We start from the raw sequence: 17,969 nt of genomic DNA, 5'->3' as shown, positions 1-17,969 counted from the left end.
ACAGACAGAGGATAGGAAAGGTAGCTTTGCGGTCAGCACAAAAAACTACAAAAAGACCACGCAGAGGGTGCAAAAAGACCCTCCGCACCGACTCACGGTGCGGAGGCACTCCCTCTGCGTCCCAGAGCTTCCAGCAAGCAAGACAACAATCAAAATAGCAAGCTGGACAGAAAAATAGCAAACCAGAGAAAAACAAGCAGGAACTTAGCTTCTGCTGGGAAGACAGGTCACAAGAACGATCCAGGAGTGAACTAGACCAATACTGGAACATTGACAGGTGGCATGGAGCAATGATCTAAGTGGAGTTAAATAGAGCAGCCAGCTAACGAACTAACCTCGTCACCTGTGGAAGGAAACTCAGAAGCCGCAGCCCCACTCACCACCACCAGAGGAAGCCCATGGACAGAACCAGCCGAAGTACCATTCATGACCACAGGAGGGAGCTTGACAACAGAATTCACAACAGTACCCCCCCCCCCCCTTGAGGAGGGGTCACCGAACCCTCACCAGAGCCCCCAGGCCGACCAGAACGAGCCAAATGAAAGGCACGAACCAGATCGGCAGCATGAACATCGGAGGCAAAGACCCAGGAATTATCTTCCTGACCATAACCCTTCCATTTGACCAGGTACTGGAGTTTCCGTCTCGAAATACGAGAATCCAAAATCTTCTCCACCACATACTCCAACTCCCCCTCAACCAACACCGGAGCAGGAGGATCAACGGATGGAACCACAGGCGCCACGTATCTCCGCAACAATGACCTATGGAATACATTATGGATGGCAAAAGAAGCTGGAAGGGTCAAACGAAACGACACAAAATTGAGAACCTCAGAAATCTTATACGGACCAATGAAACGAGGCTTAAACTTAGGAGAGGAAACCTTCATAGGAACATTACGAGACGACAACCAAACCAAATCCCCAACACGAAGTCGGGGACCCACACAGCGCCGGCGGTTAGCGAAACGTTGAGCCTTCTCCGGGGACAATGTCAAATTGTCCACCACATGAGTCCAAATCTGCTGCAACCTATCCACCACAGTATCTACACCAGGACAGTCCGAAGACTCAACCTGCCCTGAAGAGAAACGAGGATGGAAACCAGAATTGCAGAAAAACGGCGAAACCAAAGTAGCCGAGCTGGCCCGATTATTAAGGGCGAACTCAGCCAAAGGCAAAAAGGACACCCAATCATCCTGATCAGAAGAAACAAAGCATCTCAGATATGTTTCCAAAGTCTGATTAGTTCGTTCGGTTTGGCCATTTGTCTGAGGATGGAAAGCCGAGGAAAAAGACAAATCAATGCTCATCCTAGCACAAAAGGCTCGCCAAAACCTCGAAACAAACTGGGAACCTCTGTCCGAAACGATGTTCTCCGGAATGCCATGTAAACGAACCACATGCTGGAAAAACAATGGCACCAAATCAGAGGAGGAAGGCAATTTAGACAAGGGTACCAAATGGACCATCTTAGAGAATCGATCACAAACCACCCAAATGACCGACATCTTTTGAGGGACAGGGAGATCAGAAACAAAATCCATAGAGATATGCGTCCAGGGCCTCTTCGGGACCGGCAAGGGCAAAAGCAACCCACTGGCACGAGAACAGCAGGGCTTAGCCCGAGCACAAGTCCCACAGGACTGCACAAAAGAACGCACATCCCGCGACAAAGACGGCCACCAAAAGGATCTAGCCACCAAATCTCTGGTACCAAAGATTCCCGGATGACCAGCCAACACCGAACAATGAACCTCAGAGATAACTCTACTAGTCCATTTATCAGGGACAAACAGTTTCTCTGCTGGGCAACGGTCAGGTCTATCAGCCTGAAATTTTTGCAGCACCCGCCGCAAATCAAGGGAGATGGCAGACAAAATTACCCCCTCTTTGAGAATACCCGCCGGCTCAGGAACACCCGGAGAGTCGGGCACAAAACTCCTTGACAGGGCATCAGCCTTCACATTCTTAGAGCCTGGAAGGTACGAAACCACAAAACCAAAACGGGAGAAAAATAGCGACCAACGAGCCTGTCTAGGATTCAACCGTTTGGCAGACTCGAGATAAGTCAAATTCTTGTGATCCGTCAAGACCACCATGCGATGCTTGGCTCCTTCAAGCCAATGACGCCACTCCTCGAATGCCCACTTCATGGCCAACAACTCTCGATTGCCAACATCATAATTGCGCTCAGCAGGCGAAAACTTTCTAGAAAAGAAGGCACATGGTTTCATCACCGAGCCATCAGAACTTCTTTGCGACAAAACAGCCCCTGCTCCAATCTCAGAAGCATCAACCTCGACCTGAAACGGAAGCGAAACATCTGGCTGGCACAACACAGGGGCAGAAGAAAAACGACGCTTCAACTCCTAAAAAGCTTCCACAGCCGCAGAAGACCAATTGACCACATCAGCACCCTTCTTGGTCAAATCAGTCAACGGTTTAGCAACACTAGAAAAATTACTGATGAAGCGACGATAAAAATTAGCAACGCCCAGGAACTTTTGCAGACTCTTCACAGATGTCGGCTGAGTCCAATCATAAATGGCCTGGACTTTAACAGGGTCCATCTCGATAGTAGAAGGGGAAAAAATGAAACCCAAAAATGAAACCTTCTGAACTCCAAAAAGACACTTTGACCCCTTCACAAACAAAGAATTTGCACGAAGGACCAGGAACACCATTCTGACCTGCTTCACGTGAGACTCCCAATCATCCGAGAAGACCAAAATATCATCCAAATATACAATCAGGAATTTATCCAGGTACTCTCGGAAGATGTCATGCATAAAGGACTGAAATACTGATGGAGCATTGGAAAGCCCGAATGGCATAACCAGGTACTCAAAATGGCCCTCGGGCGTATTAAATGCTGTTTTCCATTCATCGCCCTGTTTAATACGCACAAGATTATACGCACCACGAAGATCTATCTTGGTGAACCAACTAGCCCCCTTAATCCGAGCAAATAAATCAGACAGCAGCGGCAAAGGGTACTGAAATTTGACTGTGATCTTATTAAGAAGGCGGTAATCAATACAAGGTCTCAAAGAACCATCCTTCTTGGCCACAAAAAAAACCCCTGCTCCCAATGGTGACGACGACGGGCGAATATGACCCTTCTCCAAGGATTCATTTACATAACTCCGCATAGCGGCGTGCTCTGGCACAGATAAGCTGAACAGTCGGCCCTTAGGAAACTTACTACCAGGAATCAAATTGATAGCACAATCGCAATCCCTATGAGGAGGTAGGGCACTGGATTTGGGCTCATCAAATACATCTCGGTAATCCGACAAAAACTCCGGGACTTCAGAAGGGGTGGATGACGAAATAGACAAAAATGGAACATCACCATGTACCCCCTGGCAACCCCAGCTGGACACAGACATAGATTTCCAATCCAATACTGGATTATGGACCTGTAGCCATGGCAACCCCAAAACGACCACATCATGCAGATTATGCAACACCAAAAAGCGAATATCCTCCTGATGTGCAGGAGCCATGCACATGGTCAATTGGGTCCAGTACTGAGGCTTATTCTTGGCCAAAGGCGTAGCATCAATTCCTCTCAATGGAATAGGATATTGCAAGGGCTCAAAGAAAAACCCACAACGCCTAGCATACTCCAAGTCCATCAAATTCAGGGCAGCGCCTGAATCCACAAATGCCATAACAGAATAGGATGACAAAGAGCAGATCAGAGTAACGGACAAAAGAAATTTCGACTGTACCGTACCAATGGTGGCAGACCTAGCGAACCGCTTAGTGCGTTTAGGACAATCGGAGATAGCATGAGTGGAATCACCACAGTAAAAACATAGCCCATTCCGACGTCTGTGTTCTTGCCGTTCAGCTCTGGTCAAAGTCCTATCACATTGCATAGGCTCTGGTCTATGCTCAGGTAATACCGCCAAATGGTGCACATCTTTACGCTCACGTAAGCGTCGATCGATCTGAATGGCCAAAGACATAGACTCATTCAGACCAGCAGGCATGGGAAATCCAACCATGACATCCTTAAGGGCTTCAGAGAGACCCTTTCTGAAGATTGCTGCCAGGGCACATTCATTCCACTGAGTGAGTACAAACTTCTGACAATATATCTCTACCTCATCCTGACCCTGACACAGAGCCAGCAAGATTTTCTCTGCCTGATCCACTGAATTAGGTTCATCATAAAGCAATCCGAGCGCCAGAAAAAACGCATCAACATCACGCAATGCAGGATCTCCTGGCGCAAGGGAAAATGCCCAGTCTTGAGGGTCACCACGCAACAAAGAAATAATGATTTTCACTTGTTGAACAGGGTCACGTGAGGAGCGAGGTTTCAAAGCAAGAAACAATTTACAATTATTTTTGAAATTCAGAACCTTAGATCTATCCCCAAAAAACAAATCAGGAATTGGAATCCTAGGCTCTAACATTGGATTCTGAACCACAAAATCTTGAATGTTTTGTACCCTTGCAGTGAGATTATCCATACAAGAGGACAGACCTTGAATGTCCATATCTACACCTGTATCCTGAACCACCCAGAGGTAAAGGGGAAAAGAGAGACAAAACACACTGCAAAGAAAAAAAAATGGTCTCAGAACTTCTCTTATCACTCTATTGAGATGCATTAGTACTTTGGGCCACCTGTACTGTTATGACCTGGTGGTCAGGACAATAATGGACCTGGTGGTTAAGAGCACACGGAATGACCTACTAGTTACTGATAATATAGGACGAGCTCTGAGACGTGGGAACTCTGCTGACCACAATCCCTAATCCTATCACACACACTAGAAATAGCCGTGGATTGCTCCTAACGCTCCCTATGCAACTCGACACAGCCTAAGGAACTAGCTAGCCCTAAAGATAGAAAAATAAAGCCTACCTTGCCTCAGAGAAATTCCCCAAAGGAAAAGGCAGCCCCCCACATATAATGACTGTGAGTAAAGATGAAAATTACAAACACAGAGATGAAATAGATTTAGCAAAGTGAGGCCCGACTTACTGAACAGACAGAGGATAGGAAAGGTAGCTTTGCGGTCAGCACAAAAAACTACAAAAAGACCACGCAGAGGGCTCAAAAAGACCCTCCGCACCGACTCACGGTGCGGAGGCGCTCCCTCTGCGTCCCAGAGCTTCCAGCAAGCAAGACAACAATCAAAATAGCAAGCTGGACAGAAAAATAGCAAACCAGAGAAAAACAAGCAGGAACTTAGCTTCTGCTGGGAAAACAGGTCACAAGAACGATCCAGGAGTGAACTAGACCAATACTGGAACATTGACAGGTGGCATGGAGCAATGATCTAGGTGGAGTTAAATAGAGCAGCCAGCTAACGAATTAACCTCGTCACCTGTGGAAGGAACCTCAGAAGCCGCAGCCCCACTCACCACCACCAGAGGAAGCCCATGGACAGAACCAGCCGAAGTACCATTCATGACCACAGGAGGGAGCTTGACAATAGAATTCACAACACATCTTACATCACTGCGCTTGCGCATTAGTCTTACATTCTGTGCGCTTGCGCCTTCCATTACCAATGCGCTGTGTTCATAGGCGCTTGCGCGCTGGAGAGCTGTGTCTCCCAATCCGGTTAGGGTAAAGTAGACAGCTTAGTGTTCATTGCCTCTTTTGTCAAATACCTCTTTTTTGATCTATCATGTCATTTGATGTATGTATGAGCACTATTTAGGGCAAACTAACAGATAGATTTGAAATCAATGCATATGTGTATATCTTGACCACACTACCTTTTTGAAAGTGCCAGTACGCATGGCAGCGTTTTACGGCATTTAGGGCCGTAGGAAACCTGGGAAATGAATTTCTGCTCACCAGTAAATCACAGACATACCGTGTTTGGACTCTAAAGAACGGTAAAATCGCAGGGGAAAACTAATGCCAATATCATTGGCCTGTGAGCTTTCAGGCCAAACATATGAAAAAGGAGTTTTTGATAACTTTCCAAAATAGGTGTATCTCCCAAGAAACAGCCCACATGTGAGGTCAGCCAAAGTGGGAGTCCAGAAGTTTATGGCTGGACCATAAAACAGGAAAGTCCATTTTGTGAAGCATTTAGAGCCGGAGAGGCAGCAGCTAAACACCATGCTGGGGTGCTGAAACATTCCTTTGGGAACTCTCCTCCCCTTTATCGAGACGTCATACCTGTGACTGAGATTTTGTACGTTTCGTACCTTTATCCTTTATATTTTTTAACTGTTTGTGCATATTGTATTTTGTCTCTTTTGTAATATCATTTATATCTTTTGTAAACACTGCCGATTTTTTCTGGAGTAAACTTATAAATGTGCTAGCTTTGGTCTCTTGGCTTTACGATCGAAATGAAGTGTACTCCGTGCAAATTCATGCTACCTAGAGTTGGTTTCTGACCCGATATAGGCTTGGTAACGGACCGGGCTTATATCTAATGAGGAACTGGTGGCAGCATAGCGTTCTGGTATTATTGGGGGATACTGGCAGTGATGGACCATAGGTTTATATATGTATCCTTGGCCTGGGATTTGGGATATATATATACCGCCCTCACTGCAGAGTGCCTCGATAACTAGCACGTGACAGGGCAGCCCCTCCGGCGACTACTAATCCTAGGTGCAGATGCCTGACTGACCTGAAGGTAAGGGGGCACCAGAGAGCTGCAAGTGGAAGTTCCTGATGCTCTGATGGCTTCGGCCAGACCCACTGATCACCTCTGCCTAAAACTCTAACGGTCTTCCCGACACTCTGATGACCTCCACCTGACTGACGACCTCCGCTTAACTCTCTGATTACATCCTCCTGACACTCTGATGACCTCCATCTGAAGCTCAGATGGCTTCCGCCTGACATCTTGATGACCTCTGCCTGACACTCTGATGACCTTATCTAATGCTTTGATTACCTCCGTCTGACACTTTAATGATAAAACAAGGCAAGAAAAGCCAAATTGGAGAATTTGCATCATAAAGAGATCATTTTTTTAGAACAGAGAAGGAACCAGTGTTGGAGCACTCAGGGGCAAGGCCATGATACAGGGGGCGAGTCCATGACTACATTTCTGGGAGCCAGAATATAAAGTTTGATACAGTTGATATAAAGTTTGATGCAGATGATATATTGAACATTCTATAACATCTGGAGAACTACTTGGGCAAAACCTTCCCAAAGTCTGGGACAGAAGGTGGGCAACCTACAACCTACCTGCTTGGACATTGAGTCGATGAGTCGTACGTAGAGATCTTGCTCTGTCCTGAGACCTGGGGGATATAAATCATTGCATCATTCCTTATATCATTATACCAGGGCCGAATACATAGTCCTGACATAACTGCCAGAGCCACAGTATAACAGTATTATTTTACCTACACATCAGGAAGTACTAATTACCAATGCCTGGAAACCATGGCCAGTACTGACTAACAACGCCCGAGATCGGACAAATCGGAGGTGGTCACTATGGACTGGACATGCCTGGAATTGGAAAAATCAGCAGTGGTCACTATGCACTGGAAGTGCCTGAGTGCGTGCAAATCAGAGGTGGCCATTATGGACTAAACATGTCTGGGAACAGACAAGTCGGCTGTGGCCACTATGGACTGGACAAGTCTTGGATTGAACAAATCGGAGGTGGTCACTATTGACTGGACAAGTCTGAGATTAGGCAAATCAGAGTGGGCCAGTATGGACTGCACATGTCTGGGAGCAGGGAGTCGGCTTCTTACCATTACTGTAGAGGAGCTGCAGTCGGTAATGGATGCCATTGTTGGTTTTCTCGCCACTTTGTTCCTGTGGAGTAGAGAAGATGTGAGTAAAGTGCAGCTCTATATAATAATGCCTCAGGCTCCCGGTAGCTACTATCTTGACAACAGGAAGGGACTGAGGTTGTCAGATCAAGATCCCCAATTACTGGAGAACTTGTAGCAGCTGGTAGTCACATCAGTCTTTAGTTTGAGCCCCAGCCCATGCATTGCACCCCAGTCATACTACACATCTTACTTTGTCTTTTTCTACAAAGTCAATGAACGACGTCCTCTCGATTTCCACCGGCTGCCCCTGACGGTCATAAAGTGCCAAGACAAAATGGAAGAAGTTGGATTTTCTTAGGTTTGAGGGTGGTTGCTTCTCGAAGTGAGCTCTGGCAAGACCAATTCCACTGTGAGGAGACACAAGAGGGACACATGGCCGGTCTGTCATCGTGTAAAAATACAAGCAGAATGGGCTAACACATACATGTCAAACAACATCGGAGCCGGCACCTCCAGAAGTGGAGGAGTGCACCCCACACTATAGGGGGTAATGAGGAGACACTGGAGAAGATCCCCAATATAGGAGGAGTGTCCACAACACTGGACGAGTGCCCCTTATCTGAAGAAGTGCCCCCTACACTTTACTAAGGGGAAAGGTCCATCACAAGTCTTCCTGGACATCCTGCACCTCTAAGACCCCGTTGAATACAATAAATCAGAGTGAGGAATGGCATGAGATATGTTGTAATTCGCAGCTGTATCCATCTATGTGTTTGTTGCTTGCTCTGATCGATGTCTCCGTCTCCACGATGCTCCTTCTAAGCACAAGAAAATTATTTCCTCACAGTTAGAGGAGGGGCCGTCCATTATGGCTTTCTCGCGGAAAGACCATATAATTATTACTCTGCTGTAGGGTTGAGCGACTTTTACTTTTTTAGGGTCGAGTCGGGTTTCGCGAAACCCGACTATCTCAAAAGTTGAGTCGAGTGAAATCGGCCGATTATGGCGAAAAGTCGGGGATCGACCGAAACACGAAACCCAATGCAAAGTCAATGGGAATTTTTTTTTTTCTCTCTCTCTCTCACAGAAAAGCTGGTGTTACACATTACAAATCGCTACAGCGCACAAGCGACAAGATGGCGATAGGCGTCCACGCCCCTAAGACCTATGTCATCACTCTGCCCACGCTCCTTCATTGGCTGAAAAAATGGTGCCAAACGCGTCATACGAAACGCGACTTTGGCGCGAAGATCGCCGACTGCATGGCCGATCCCACACTAGGATCGGGTCGGGTTTCATGAAACCCGACTTTGCCAAAAGTCGGCGACTTTTGAATTTGTCCGATCCGTTTTGCTCAAGCCTACTCTGCTGTACTGTGCTCTACTATGTTGTGTGGTGCTGTGTTGTGCTCTGCTGTACTGTGCTCTGCTGTGCTCTTCTGTGTTGTGCTACACTCTGCTGTACTGTGCTGTGTTGTGCTACGCTCTGCTGTACTGTGCTGTGTTGTGCTACGCTCTGCTGTACTGTGCTGTGTTGTGCTACGCTCTGCTGTACTGTGCTGTGTTGTGCTACGCTCTGCTGTACTGTGCTGTTGTGCTGTACTCTGCTTTGTTGTGCTACGCTCTGCTGTACTGTGCTGTTGTACTGTACTCTGCTCTGCTGTGTTGTACTGTGCTCTGCTGTACTGTGCTCTGCTCAGCTGTACTGTGCTCTGTGTTGTGCTATGCTCTGCTGTGCTCTGTGTGTCTGGGCCAATAACCCGTTGTACATTTTGGCTTTCAGCAGAATCCTCAGCGCTCTGTTATTGTGGGAGAGTAGACTGTGTATATTGGGGCGTACAGCGACCATTATCTGCATCTTCACAGCCTGGAAGACACAGAAGAGACTGATGCAGAACTGACACAGAACAGAGAGGTCGCACAGAACAGCAATAACAAACTGTAACTGTTCCGGATCAGAAAGCGGAACAAACTATGCAGCACCTAGCCACAGGCCTAGCCACACCACACACCAATATACCAACAGGAGGGCTTGTCAGAGGGGCACTGGCAGTGAGGGACAATCAGCAAACACCCGAGAGTGCAGGGCGTACACCCAAATCTGGGACGGAGTCACAGTAACTGGGATGGTGGAGATCTGTGGATTAATGTTTTGCTCACTGATAGTTGGAACAGCCAGAACGCGCTCATCTTTACGTAGCGTCACTATACGACATCCGGAGTCCGTACGGCCGTGTGCACACGGTGCAGGATCCGCACCAAACAATCTTCTCCACAATATTTGATGCGATTCTGGTGCAGATGTGAAGCCGCGTCATTAATGCGCTTTCTATATACAGAAAAGTTTTCCGCTCTCCGTGGTCTGAAGACGCTGCTGAACTCTGCGGTTCTGGTGATTTTTTTCTCTATTGGCTTCTACTGAAAAAAGTATGAGGAAAAAAAAAAAGCGGTTGCATTTTTAAGCACAGAATCAAAGCATTTCTGTACTATTAAAAAGGGTTAAAAACTCTGCTTCATATCTGCCCCCAAAACGCATCAAATAAGGGGGGAAACGCATAAAATGAATGCAGCAAACGCGTCATAATCAGAGGAGATTGTTACTGCGCCTGGTGCAAGATCCTGCAGGAAAAAAATCATCAGAAGGAACGCTACGTGTGAACACGGCCTCAGCAGTGCAGTTTTATTTTATTTTTATGGGTTTAATTGATTTTTTTTCCTCTCTATCACGGCATTTTTTTTTTTTTGCTCCATTTATCAATCCCTGCAAATAATTTGATCGCTGTGATGTGCAGGTCGTTATGATTCCAGGGGCAACGAATATATCCATGTCATTTGCTGACTTGTGATGTTCATTAATTTTTTTTAAAAAAAAAGCATTAATAATGACAATATTTTAAGGGGTTTCAATTATTTTCTAGTAATTATATAGGATAAAAAAAAATCTCTTATTCTCCTTCTAGAATCCACATACATAGAAATACTCTGCTGAGTCCAATGTATCAGCGCAATCTGCCTGTGGAGTCAGAGCCTGCGATACAGATCGAGTGCACAGAATTCTGCACACTACCTCCCCGCAGCCTGTGGCTCAACTGCTTCAGCTCCTGCCTGTGATGTTGAGGGTTCTGGAATTTTTGGAATAGTTTTTTTTTTTTTTTTACCAGTTTTATAGCAACAAAAATATATTTTTCTTCACAACAGCATACAGGGGACATAAAAAAAACCTTTGAAATATACAAAATATCGCTATGTACAATACATACATACTCTGCTTTTGGGTTTATTGCCTGAAATAGAGGTGAACATAACTAAATTCTTCCATTACACAGATAACGCTGCTGCCTATGAACATTGAGATGAGAGTTGGAGTTCTGGGGGGTCCCGATCACAAGAGAGGAAGCATGAACTGAGCAGAGACCCTGAGGAGGAGCTATGGAACAATGAGGACGTTGGAGAGGGGAGCACTTCGCAGCCGGGACAAAGCTCTGACGTGCCGGGACAGTCCCGCTGAATCGGGGAAGGTTGGGAGCTACCCATCTTTTTGTACCTTCACTATTTGACATCTGACTTTTTGGTGTCCGTAAGGCCGTGTTCTCATAAACACTGCGTTTTCGTTTTCTGCAGGTGACCAGACCAAATTACGCAATAACAATTTCCTCTGGCTATTGCATTTCTGCTGCATTTTTTTTATGCATTTTTGGTGTGAAGCAGGGTAATTAACACTTTTTTTTATAGAATACAGAAAATCTTTGTAAAAAAAAAAAAAAAAAAAAAAAATCAGTTAACTTTTTTAAGTGCATAATCATTTTTTAAGCCTCCACATAAAAGCCTATATTTGAAAAAAAAAACAAAAAAAAAAAAACACACAGTTCAGCAGCGTCTTTAGACTACCGGGGGCGCAGTTTTTAAGAAATCAAATCCAATTTACTTGGACAATTAAACAAAGAAGATTTTGTGATGTTTATTTTTTTGCCACAAAATTGCATTAAAAATGACATTCTTTTAATTTTGTTTCATTATTTATTTTTATAACTGTAAATTTTTATTGAAAATACAACATTTCCAAAGTGATTAACATATAAAATGAATATCTACTTTCTGTTATAGAAAACAGTGTCAAACAATACATTGTCAAATCAATGAACCAGTAGGATTTTTCGTTATTTGATAGTAATTTTATAGAGAAAAAAAATCTGACTTATTTTCCCTCTAAAATACAAGGACATAGAGATACACTGCTATGTACAGATGAATCTCTGTGTACCTGTATCTTCTGCTTATGGTGCCAGAGTCTACAGGTCACATTCAAATATAGAAGATACCTCCACAAGTTTTAGTGCAACCTGTAATTTATTCCTTTTGCTACTGCCTACAATGATACAGGTTGTGGGATGGAATCCTAGTGAGACTAGATCACAAGAAAAGTGAAGAATGAGTTATTGAAGGTAGATATGAACAGGGTAGACAGATACTGGAACTGCCACCGAGTCATGAAGACAGCAGAGAGAAGACACAAAGTGAGTGGATGTCGGCATACAACCCTGAACTCCAGGGACAGTGCCTTCAACTTGGGGCAGCCCCGCTGGACCTGGGATGGTTGGGAGCTATGCTGTAGCAGTTAGCCCAGGACCATCTACTGTCTGATCATCAGAGCCTAGCACAAGCCTGCAGATGTTGTATACTTAACATCGGGTTCAGAAATGTGCCACGTTCAGCATCTGAGCCCACCGTGTCCATGCCAGAGTCCCGCAGACAAGCCCCTTCTGCTTTAGTTCATTTATGAGACGACATCTTTGAGAAAGTCGTAGAAATTAATAAATTGATTTGCAGAACCAGGACTAGAGGACATCTCAGTAGGCCATGTGCCACTTGACAAGAGTCATCTGATTAGTAGGCCCTAATGCAACGTCATGCATGCCTCACACTGGGCTGGTAAATTAGCAGATGGGTTATATAGGTAGAAGGCCATTTTCTCCCGGTTTTTTATGCAAATCCAGGCAATTCATAGGTATTTGGGGAACTCTAAAGGTACCGTCACACTAAAACGATGCTGCAGCGATACGACAACGATGTCGATTGCTGCAGCGTCGCTGTTTGGTCGCTTGAGAGCTGTCACACAGACAGCTCTCCAGCGACCAACGATCCCGAAGTCCCCGGTAACCAGGGTAAACATCGGGTTACTAAGCGCCGGGCCGCACTTAGTAAGCTGATATTTACCCTGGTTACCAGTGTAAACGTTAAAAAAAAAAACACTACATACTGACATTCCTGTCGCGTCCCTCGGCGCTGTGCTTCTCTGCACTGACAGTGAGCGCCGGACAGCAGGAAAGCAGAGCGGTGACGTCACCGCTGTACTTTACGGCTGGCTGGCGCTCACCAGTCAGTGCGGGAAGCTGAAGGCGAGGGACGTGACCAGACACCGGAATGTAAGTATGTAGTGTTTGGTTTTTTTTACATTTACACTGGTAACCAGGGTAAATATCGGGTTACTAAGCGCGGCCCTGCGCTTAGTAACCCGATGTTTACCCTGGTTACCAGTGAAGACATCGCTGAATCGGCGTCACACACGCTGATTCAGCGATGTCAGCGGGAGATCCAGCGACGAAATAAAGTTTCAAACGATCTGCTACGACGTACGATTCTCAGCAGGGTCCCTGATCGCAGTAGCGTGTCAGACACAGCGAGATCGTAAGGATATCGCTGGAACGTCACGGATCGTGCCGTCCTAGCGACCAAAGTGCCACTGTGTGACGGTACCCTAAGGCCCGCGCCGTGACCTTTATTCTTTCTAGCATCTTCATCGCTCCATAGCTTCTCCTCCTTGTTAGACATCTCAGCTCTGCTTACATTAATTAAACAAACAATTCTCTTCTCCTGTTGAGATCTGTTCACCCCCAGGATTCGAACCCACAACCTCCATCATTGCAGGCAGCAGCTACACATAGGAATCATAGACTTTTGAATCTTTGAAGCTGCATTGCAGACTGTACTGACACATAGAAAAACGCTGCTACGTACAGATGTACTTCTATGTCCCTGTAGTCTAGATTCTTTCCTTCCTATAAAATTACTAAAAAATAATGAAAACAATTACATTAATGTCAAATGTAACGCACTTTTTTAGTAAAATAATAAACATCACATATCAGCAAAGAACAGACTTATTTGTATCCCTGTAATCATAATGATGCGCACAACAGAGAAATCAGATTATTTATGGTTATCAGCAAATGGCAAAAAAAAAAAAAGTTGTGTTTTCTCCATTAAACCCATAAAAAAATATTATAAAAAAAAAGTAATGCTGAAGCTGTGTTCACACATAGCATAAATGCTGCGTTTTTTTTTCTACTGCTTTTCTTCACGTGTCTGCACCACACAATGTAATAACAATCTTCTAATTATCGCATGTTTGCTGTGTTTTTCCCCATATTTGATTTGCTTGTGGGGAAGATGTAATGATGCAGTTTTAATACTTTTTAATTAGTACAGAAAAGTTTTTGTTCGGCTCTTAAAAATGCAATGTCATTTTTTTAATTGTGTTTTTTGTTAGGCTCCACAAAGAGAAACCTACAGAGAAAAAAATGCATCAAAACAGCACAGAGTTCTGCAGCATCTTTAGATGCACTGGGGGCGCAGTTTCAATTAATCACAGCCACTTTTTGCTTGGACATTTAGGCCATGTTCACATGTAGTGTAAATGCTGCATGGCAAGGATCAGAGCCTGGAAAGGTCATGGAGAAACACCCGCTGTGATCTTTGCGTTGAACAGCTCTCTGCTGCCCCTTATTGTCTGGACAATTACACAATTGATCAAAAATCAGCGGAGGAGGATGCAGGCTGTTCTCACCACTGGGCTGGTTATCAGGAAGCTAACAGTGAGCGTATGGTATATACGCGTCCGATTCCAAAGCATGGAAATGTGTATATACACCCCTGATACAGTCACTGCAAACTCCACGATAACCCCAGACTACCCGCTGCCACTACAAGTCTTTATATATATATATATATATATATATATATATATATATATATATATATATATATATATATATATATTCAGGCCGACTGGATGCCTGTTGGTAACGTATGGGTTTGAGGCGCGGTTTACAGAACAAAAGGAGTAGAACTATTAAATTAGTTCGGCAGTGTTTATAAAAAAAATATACAAAAGATTTTACAAAGAGGACAAAACAATACAGCATATAAAAAGGTTCTTAAAATAAAACAGATAAAACTAAAGAAACTTACTACACCGATCACAGATATGATTCGGCATAGCGAAGGAGAGCGCTTCATTTGAAAAGTGACCAGCGGACTGGATTCAAGCATACACTATGTGTATCTCTCTACAGGAACCAAGATAATAATGTGTCTTGACATTTTATCAGTACTTCAGCTACACCCACACACCCTTGATTACCTCACATGGGTCGATTTGTGGGTTGTTCTAAGCCCCTAAAGATTTGAGGAAATTATCAACTTATGAAATCACTTCTCTCCAGATGATCACAGAAATTTGAGATCGCCGCCATATTTTTTAATCGGGATTTTACCATTACCCAGACACGAAACAGGACATGGCTGTTGTCAGCGGACTGGCCACTATTGATTTGTGGCTTACAGGCAGGGGGTACAGTTATGAAAACAGATGCATATTCTTCCCCTATTAGCCCTGAAGCTGAAAATGTATGTCTCGTCACTAATGAATTTATACAAGCACCAATATTCATCATTTTCTACTGATGCCCAGGCGTCTAACAAAGATGTTTGCTTGAATGCAATGTGCGCCTGTGAAGAGCAATAGCCATCAATAAAGTGTGAGATATTCACTTCAATCCTCTCAGACTTTTCCGATCTTAATTTGTCCAATCTGTAACATAGACATCCTCGTTCAGTCACCTGGGATGTGTGGGGGTCTCTCACTTCACACAGTTCCCGGGAACCCTGCATGTTAATTAGGATGGTTCACTTCATAACTAGATGTAATTTCCTACTTCTCTATGCCCATTGCATGTCTATCTCTAAGAGTGTCATCTAGATAGCCAGCTCTTTTTCGTGCCACAATTTCTGTGTAAGAGAGGAGTGGGGGGTAAATGCGACCTCTCTAGTGTGGCTTAGAGATTTTCATACTTTTTTTTATGACACCACGTCCTTTTGAGGTAGCGTCAGGGCTGATTCACAGATCACCCTTAGAGTCTACCTTACAACACCCCCCCTGGAATCCACAGTACCCTCAACTTCGAGGATTCGGAGGTTGGCTTCTCCAAGGGGGTTGCTCAGTGCCACCGCACGGGTCTCAGACTCTTGGCTAGAGATAGCCATAAGTGACGCAAAGGCCCCAACCTCACAGGAACCCTCTGTGACCTGTTCTGGCTCAGTCACTGGTCCTTAAGGCAGGGTGCAGCTTGCGTTCTGGGCTTTCGGGTGACAGTGGCTAGATAGGCTGTCATCCTGGGGGATAACAAAATTTGCCTATTTGTCTAACAGGCTGTGGGACGCACCTGCCCATCCTGACCGACTGGGGATCCTGCCTTCTGATCACTCTGACCCATTGGGGGACACAACTTCCCACCATCCTGCCAGACTTGGGGTACAATTTTGCCACCCCTCTGACTGGCTATATGTACCACTTTCCCATCATCCTGACAGACGGTGGGACACACATTCCCCTCGCCCTGACTGGCTGTGGGACATATCTCCAGCTTGCCCAGGAGGTGGGACGGTAAGACCTTCCCCTGCCTCTCGTGTTATCTTCGGAGCCGTGATAATCATGGGGCAGCTACCACTGGCCACGTCACAGTACGCTGCAACAATGGTCAGCTGCACGGGATCACCTGCTTCATGATCTCTGGGCTTCTCCCCGTCCTTTCCCATTAACTCAGAAGCTGTGCCAATCATGGAGCAGCTACCACCGGCCATGCCACTGGCCGTCGTGACACTGGTCAGCTGCACGGGACCACCTGCTTCATGATCTCGGGCCTGCTTCCATTGCCCTTAGCACTTATGCTGGCTCCTTTTACGGGATCCTCAGTAACATCACCCCGCAGCGTGATTTGACGGAGTTCTCTCTTACCACAGAACACATTTTCATTAGGCATGACAGAAAAACGACTGGCACATCCAAACTAGTGTGAATAGGTGCATACCAGGAGCAACTACCTCCATATACAATATACAAAAAAAGGTGCTTTGGCACGATAGAGTGCAACCTTTCTTTGTATATTGTATATGGAGGTAGCTGCTCCTGGTATGCACCTGTTCCCACTAGTTTGGATGTGCCAGTCGTTTTTCTGTCATTTCTATGTTAGCTTATTGACTGAGCACTCCTCCCTTCACCATGTGGTTTTTAATTACATCTATTCACACTTGGTTCCGGCCAACCCATATATGTAGGCTTTGCTGACAGAGGTGTCCACATTCACCCAAGCATACAGACATTAGCCTTCGGTAAGTGTTCACATTTGAACAGGGAGGTCAGGGACCCATCAGATTAATGAGACCACCTTGACGATGGTTGATGGGCTCACACTATTCGGCCAAATTCTGTGCAAAGCGTCTCAAATATTTTCCTAATGTTCAAAAAGCCATTTTGCTATTCATATTTCATGTATTTCATATTCGACATGCTTTGGCACGATAGAGTGCAACCTTTTTTTGTACATTTTCATTAGGCATCACATGACATCTCAGATCTGGGAAGGTTGTCAGGGATGAATTGGGAAACCAAACGTCCCAGGTCAATTCCCAATAGCAAATTTGTGGGGAGATTCTCCGACAACACCACTTGCCTTATCCCCCTCCCCGCACCCCAATCCAGGAAAACCTGGGTTATCGGTAACAGACGCCGAACGCCCCCAAACCCAGTCAGGGTCTTCCCAGGAATCAGTTCCTCGGGTAACACAAACGCAGGGTGCACGAGAGTTCGTTCTGCGCCAGTGTCCTTAAGCCCAACAGTAATGGTGTTGCCCACAATATCTGGTTGCAAATTCTCAGGGGCTCTCCCAACCGCCCCACCCACAGAAAGAATGGCTGCACTAGGCCCTGGGGCCTCAGGAGTCGGGTTCATCTTCTGCCTCTCTGGACAGACAAGGCTGATGTGACTGATCCAGTCATAGGTATAGCAGAGTCGGGAGTCATGTGCAGGAAGGGCGCTGGATAGCGATGAGCGAATATACTCGTTACTCGAGATTTCTCAAGCACACTCAAGTGTCCTCTGAGTATTTTTTAG

The 17,969-nt window shown here is 45.4% G+C and overlaps 1 protein-coding gene across 1 annotated transcript in view; it reads right to left on the bottom strand.

The window, feature by feature from the left end:
• The window catches only part of EBF4 (EBF family member 4), a 266,432-nt gene that overhangs the window by 203,649 nt on the left and 44,814 nt on the right, over positions 1 to 17,969 (bottom strand). Inside the window, exons 2-4 of the mRNA XM_069745037.1 lie at positions 7,993 to 8,149; positions 7,719 to 7,782; positions 7,198 to 7,253 (exon numbers count right to left, since the gene is read on the bottom strand). Coding sequence (XP_069601138.1) covers positions 7,198 to 7,253; positions 7,719 to 7,782; positions 7,993 to 8,149 — 277 coding nt within the window. The remainder of the gene's footprint in view (positions 1 to 7,197; positions 7,254 to 7,718; positions 7,783 to 7,992; positions 8,150 to 17,969) is intronic.

The sequence above is a fragment of the Ranitomeya imitator genome, chromosome 1, assembly GCF_032444005.1.
Source record: "Ranitomeya imitator isolate aRanImi1 chromosome 1, aRanImi1.pri, whole genome shotgun sequence".
NCBI classification, from domain to species: Eukaryota; Metazoa; Chordata; class Amphibia; order Anura; family Dendrobatidae; genus Ranitomeya; species Ranitomeya imitator.
This window is presented reverse-complemented; position numbering and strand designations above follow the sequence as displayed.